Below are 6,874 nucleotides of genomic sequence, written 5' to 3' on the forward strand. Positions count from 1 at the left end.
ACAAGAGTTATCTTGAGACACTTTACAGATAGACAAAACAGATGTTACAAGTGCTTTACAAGACAATAAAAACAAATGAGGCACTAGTGAAATGAATTATTAAAACAGTTATTAATATCACTATATCAATAATAGAATAAAAATAGTAATACAAGACAACAGAAACAAATTGAAAAAGGCCCAGCAGAAGTCGGCCTAAGGAGCTGCTGACCACCTTCTACTCAGCCATCTTCCAGTCCGTCACCTGCACCTCCATCACGGTCTGGTTTGGGACAGTTAGGGCTGCAGGGGGGACCAGTGGAGTTCACCTTCCCTCCATCCAGGACCTGTATCGGTCCAAGGTCAGGAAAAGGGCAGCACACATTTCTGCAGACCCCTCACATCCTGGTCCCAAACTGTTCACTGGGCAGAAATAATTTTCTATTACAATACTGTAATTAATATTTCACCATTGCACTGAACTGCCTTGCACTATATTTATATTCAAATCTTAAATCTCAGACCATACTAATATTGCACTATTCCTTCCCTCTCTTCAATTGTTATTGTATATGTTTTGTAAATTTCTAAATTGAATTGTATTTTTAGACTGTATACTTATTCCTTGTTTGTTTGTGCCTGGCCAATAAAGCTGATTTTGACTCTGATTTGGAAACATATATGTTTATAAATATTTGCTATAGGTGCATAATACATACAAGCATACTCTGTACACATGCTTTGCCACACATAAGCACATGAACAAACTATGCACATCACTGTGGGACATTATAAAAACGCCATTCAAAAGAAATGCATTTTTAAAAGTCGATACAGATGCAAATGATCCTATCTCTACTGGAAGTGCATTCCAGAGTTTGGGAGTTGACAGCATAAGCCTGATCACCTGTAATAGTCACACGATTACACCTGGGAACAGGTAGTAGCTGACTTGATGATCTCAGATTGGGTTCAGACTCATATAGGGTGTTAGAGATCACCCACAGCTCTCATAGAGATCCATTATATACTCTGGGGCCAGTCCAAGTTGTTCTTTCAAAGCAAGTAACATCATTTTAAAATAGATTCTAAAATGTAAAGGAAGCCAGTGCAATGATTCTAGGACAGGTGTAAAGTGCCCATTAAAAGCCTGGCAGCGGAATTCTGAGCCAGTTGTAGGCCTGCTAGTTGTTTCTGAGTGAGGCAGGAATACAAGGAGTGGCACTAATCAAATCTAGAAAAATTACAAGTATGACCTTCTCCATGTCAGTGAAAGACCGAGAAGATTTTACTTTGGAAATGGTTCTTATTTGTGAAAAAACTTGCTTGAATGACTGTCTTGACCTGCTTTTTTAAGGTAAGGTCCATATGACTTCTGAGTTTCTGGCATAGTGTGTGGCATAGGGAATAAACGAACCCAGCACAGTGTTGACCAATCAGCAAAACCTCTATTTTAGCATCATTACCAACAATCTGGATACATACCAATCTGTTATTCTACTGCAAGGTGCTTCGGGTTGGAGACAGGATGTAGGCTACTTGACAAAGTCTGAGTTCACTGCATGGCTGTATGGTTCACTGTGACTGGTGAAAGTATGTCAGTGGGCTACATTGACACCAGTGCTGGGCTGTAGGAGGAGCCGACCGACTGGGTCACATGGTTGCACACCCGACACGGAACAGTCACTGCAAAGGCAGAAAACCACTGAGTTCCGCCTGTGTCGCAGCTTTTCTCCTTGTACCAGCTTTGAATGGAATACGCCATATTTCAAGATATAGCTCAGCTACTCTGAAGCTGACGAGCTGTTTGGCTCTGTTGGCAGCGTAAAGCCAACACCCTACCACCTTCAGGACGGAAAACGGATATTTTAACGGCGTTGAAACCCCGGTCTCTGAAAACCTAACTGCTCCGGGTTTTTGGGTTGGTTCGCTAGTCGTTTGTCCCTGGCGAAGTTTCCCGTTTCTTACCGGGTTCAACGTTAGGGCTCGTTCATTTCAATGTTGTAGCTGAACAACCGGGGCTCATTCAGCGACTTTTCGGTTGCTGGACACAAACAGAAACACGGCTTCGACACTGAGGTAGCATAGGAGGAAAAACTCACAGCAATGGAGTCGACCAAAGCTGGTAAGTGTGCTTCTGCCCCACTTTAAGTGACAGAAGGGAACGTTACAGCTTGTTCATGTTGTGGTCCCATCCTACCGTTATGTTTAGGGAAATGGCGTTTTGTAAAAGTAGCACGACTAGCATAATGGAGAAATATGTGTACAGTGTGACAAAGCACTTTAAAATGTTAAATGGACTAAGCTGGGTTAGAAGAGGCAGCGGGCTGATGTTTTTAACGTCAGCCAGTTTAACGCTACTGCAGTCCTCTCCTCTCACATGGACCCAGCAGTCTAGCCATGTGCACCTCTGTTTACGCTCCCCGTGCGTCGCCGCTCATTGGCCAAGCGGCGCCGTGACGTAGCCATTGCATAATTGGTCCCGTCAAGATAGTGTGGGGTCTCGCCGCGATACACGTGAGGCATCACACAGCAGATCGCGGTGACCCAGTTTTCCCGGGAAAAAACATGCTTGCTCCACGTGGGGGCGTGTTGAAGAAAATGTCGATCGTTTTGGTGCATTCAGGGCTCATGGGATACAATGCTCTTTGTATAGTATGCAGTGTTATTCATGGCCTTTTGACTAAAAAAACTAATTAAACTCAGTTTGGATGTGATACTATGTAACACTGTTTTTTATGTTAAAATAAATGGGTTTACCCAGAGAATTCAGTGTTAATAATATAGTTTCTTACATTCCATTTGAAAAAACTAAAATGTTTTTTTAGTACAAGTTAGGTTACTTTATGATCACTGCTTACAAAATCAAACGAGAGGACCCAAATTACTAAATTTCTCTAAATTAGTTAGATTTAGTTAGAAGCTACAAACGAGTGAAATGGACCAACATGTTTCCCATTGACTTGTAAGTGTTGGAAAGTTGACATTTCCCTTGGGACCTGAATGCAGCAATCACTAGATTCAATCCAATTTTGTCAAATTTGGGCAGAATAAATCAACAACAAAAAAATAAACAAACCTATAATTTGTCACTTTAATACATCATTATAGTACTGTGTAATTATCTACTGAGCAGGATTAGTAACCGTTTTGAGGATTGTTGAACCTTGTTAATATCTTTACTTTGTGAAATACAATTTGATGTGATTCATGGCATATTGACTAAAGTTTTATTCTGAAAAACACCAGAGGTTGTAAAATGCTCCATAGTATCTGCCACGTGGAAATATAATATGCGTTTTCAAATACAGTTGTCCCATTTTCTGTGGAAAATAACCTGGTACTGTTAAACACATTTCCCAGTCTTTTTTTATGTCAGTACTGCTATTAATAAACGATCACAATAAGTCTGAAAATCATTAAAAAAAAGGATGGGGTGTCTACTTACTTGAGATTAAATATATAACTTCTATCCAGTGCATGTTCTGTCAGGTTTTAAAAAGTTGACCCATTAAGAGTGGACTTTTTGGCTGTGAAAGGCTGCAGGGACAGGCCAGACTACCTACCACAGAACCTTGTGAAGCTGAAATTATATAACGACTGTTACTTAATCAGTGAAGAAATCAGGTCAGCCTATGTTGGGGTGGAGGCAGCCGCCTGTCTGCTCAGCTCCTAATGGCTGAGGAAGCGGTTGTCGTAATATGAGCTGCCCTCCTACTGTTAAGCTTGTCTACTAATTGTCTCAGAAACAATTGCGGTCAACAATAACTGTCTCCTTCAGTCAAATAATTACTTAGTTTTTTAAGCAAATTAAAGTTTGAATGAATTGCAGGATACATCTTTTGTTTATATATCATATGTACCGTTATGTGACCCAGATAATGTAATAACACAAATTCTCATTAATTATTATTATAAAACCTGTTTTGTAACTGTATCCACCATAGTCATTTTTTGTTGTTATAACCATGGTTAGGGTCAATTCCCAACAATTAACAATTAAAATAATCCAAAAATATAGTTCAACCAATAATCACTTATATAATTACAATTTGGCATTACTCAAGGGCGCCTGTGTAGCTCACCTGGTAGAGCATGCAATTCCTCGAGCAGGGCCCTAAAAAGTCTTCAATGCCCTGAAGTATTAGGTTCTAGGTTTTAAATAATTTGCCTATGTTTATCTAATGCTCCCGCAGCACCTGAAATGTTAGTTTTTTAATTAGTTGTTTCTTTTGCTAGTCCAAGTATAATTCATTGTATATTTATCGACTATCATAACTCTGTTTTGCCTTTTTTTTAAAGTTGACTAAATGTATTTACTTTGCAAGTCATTTTTGAACTACATAAACTTTAATATCGTGTTATAGGTCTTAAATCTCATTCATAAAGGTCTTAAAAGAATTTTAAGACCTTTAAGAAATTTGCTTTGGGGAAACCCTGAAGACACAGTTGATCCTGGTGGTTTTGGTCTGCACATGGGATTTGGTGACAGTAACATGTGTTTAAAAAAACTACAAAAAAACATCTTACCCATTAGAGAAATCCCAGCTGACGTGCATCATTCTCTTACAGCCCAAATGGGCCCGGTGTTGAGTTGTTGCTGCAGTCCCTGTCATCATGGCACCTTTTTCTCTCTGTTGTGCACCAGGCGGCGTAATAGCCTACATCAGCTCCTCCAGCTCCGGCTCCGGCTCCGGCTCCGGGTCCGGCTCTGGCTCCAGCCCGGAGTCGTGCCACAGCGACTCCTCCAATGGCAGCTACCAGTCGGCCTCCCCGCCGCACGGCTCTCCGCCCGGCTGCCAGGAGGTCCAATGGGCTGACCCCACACTCGCCACCGGTGGCCAAAACCTCCCAAGGACTCCGAAAAATGGACGCTCCTCCTCTGCTGCCAAATGTGGCATTACAAGTAAGACGGTCACTAGACCTGTAACAGTTATCACATTATTGTCTAATTGTGAATTTTTTTACATTTTACATAATCGCAGTTTCTTTGTCTAGCTTCATTAAACTGCTAACATTATCTAAGGTTTTAAGGCCTATGACTGGAAGTTGTTGATTATGTTTAGATAATTGTAATTAAATAAGTGACTATTGTCAGACTATATATTGAATTAATATTTCAATTGTTAGTTGTTGGCACATGACCCTATACACAAAACAATGTTTTATGATAATAAAGAGGTGTGTTTTACTTTATCGTCTGTGTAGTTGTGTTATTACATTATCTGGGTCACATAACACTGACATAAACAATTCATTCAAAACTTTAATTTGTTTGAAAAAGTCATCTGAAAGAGACAATTATATATTGTTAATCACAATTATGTCTGTGGCAATTAATTGTGCAGCAGCATTTGGAATTGTTCCAGTTCCATCTGTCACTCCATCATGCGTTCCATTTTTATCTTAATTACCTTAAACCAGTGGTTCACAAACTTTTCAGCCAGGCGGCCCTTTTTGTAGATACAAATTTCTTTAATTGTCTTTATTTTGGTAGTTGTAGTTGCTCAGCCGAACCATGCATTATTTATTTCTATGTCGTGTTGCAGCGCCCCAGCTCATCCAACTGGGAACCACTGCCTGGTGGCCTGAACCACTAGTTTGTCCCTTTTCCAGATGTACTATAAGAATATGTTTTTGCATTGATCAGAAATCAATGGCCTGGTGCTGCTGTGTAAGGTGTGCGGCGACGTGGCCTCTGGTTTCCACTACGGCGTCCACGCCTGCGAGGGCTGCAAGGTCTCACACACACACACACACACACACACACACACACACACACGCGCGGCACTGAATCAGAATCATTGTCCCTGCTACCTGATGTTGCAGTGGCTGTAGCTGAAGTGGGTCACCGCAAAGCTACAAGCAGAGACTCAGTGAAAGTAGTTCACTCCGCCCCTGTTTATATAGGCCGCCCCTCATACTTTTTTTTTGTTGCTGTGTGGCCTAGTTAACTGTGGGGGAGCACAGTACAGTGTCAAACACACCACAGTAAGCCATATTGGAAGAACACATGCAAACACACAAGTTTTAGACTAATAATCTGGGTAGCCTATGAAAGTTTATCAGTCTAAAACTTGCCCATAAAGAAAAAAAACAACAAGCTGTTTTTGTGAGTTAACTATCTGGTAAATTCAGTGTTCCATGCCATGGAATCAAATACATCCCACATGTTAAATTTAATCCTGAATTTGAGTTTTTCATGAATTAATGAGAAAGTAAACTCGTTAAAACAGGGGTTTTCAAGTAAATACATTAAGCTTCCCCATACTAGCCAGTATTATATAGTTTTACTGAAATTCATAACTGCAAGGAATGCAACTAATTAGAGGGCTTTGGTATTGGGCATGCTTTCATAAAAAGGTGATTATACCAATTGTGGACTGTCATTAAGTATTCTCGTATTCAAATATGTATTTGAACAGTAAAAAGAAACACTCATTTAAATATGTAAATGTAATTCAAAATATTATAAGAGTAAAAAATGGCACTATCGCGGCCATCTGCCTCACACAGTTGTTTGGGGCACGCTGTTTCTGAAACATTCAGCTTCCTGCCTGATGAGCGCAGCCGGTCAGGAAGTGGGCGTATTGATGATGCCAGTTCGGGAACTAAACAAACAAGGACGGCGAAGAAGATGACGGCACAAAGATGCTAACGTTAACTGTAAATGTAGGGAAGTTTGGGCCGGTCGCAGACATCCACCGGACTGGCCCCGTGCATACCAACTGCTGATTGGCCCCGATAGAAACTAGGACAAGAGATACCTTTTTATAACCTGCTCTAAATCTTATATACACTAACATAAAAACCACATCGATGTGTTCGGCACTTATCTGACTCTGATTTGTCTGGTAATGACAATGTTTTGCTGTTGGGACTCATGTTTTTTTTT

The 6,874-nt window shown here is 40.5% G+C and overlaps 1 protein-coding gene and 1 long non-coding RNA gene across 3 annotated transcripts in view; one reads left to right on the top strand and one right to left on the bottom strand.

The window, feature by feature from the left end:
* Positions 1 to 5,508, bottom strand: part of LOC116686281 (uncharacterized) — a 7,504-nt gene extending 1,996 nt beyond the window's left edge. Inside the window, exons 1-2 of the long non-coding RNA XR_004331208.1 lie at positions 5,497 to 5,508; positions 4,533 to 4,542 (exon numbers count right to left, since the gene is read on the bottom strand). This is a non-coding gene — a long non-coding RNA (uncharacterized LOC116686281). The remainder of the gene's footprint in view (positions 1 to 4,532; positions 4,543 to 5,496) is intronic.
* The window catches only part of nr1d2b (nuclear receptor subfamily 1, group D, member 2b), a 37,229-nt gene continuing 32,005 nt past the window's right edge, over positions 1,651 to 6,874 (top strand). Inside the window, exons 1-3 of one of the 2 annotated variants that reach the window (XM_032511249.1) lie at positions 1,651 to 2,104; positions 4,628 to 4,885; positions 5,630 to 5,718. In XM_032511249.1, the coding sequence (XP_032367140.1) occupies positions 2,086 to 2,104; positions 4,628 to 4,885; positions 5,630 to 5,718 (366 nt within the window). In that variant the 5' untranslated portion in view covers positions 1,651 to 2,085. The remainder of the gene's footprint in view (positions 2,105 to 4,627; positions 4,886 to 5,629; positions 5,719 to 6,874) is intronic. The other variant, XM_032511250.1, reaches the window with a different exon arrangement.

Source organism: Etheostoma spectabile, unplaced genomic scaffold (assembly GCF_008692095.1).
Source record: "Etheostoma spectabile isolate EspeVRDwgs_2016 unplaced genomic scaffold, UIUC_Espe_1.0 scaffold340, whole genome shotgun sequence".
In the NCBI taxonomy this organism is placed as follows: Eukaryota; Metazoa; Chordata; class Actinopteri; order Perciformes; family Percidae; genus Etheostoma; species Etheostoma spectabile.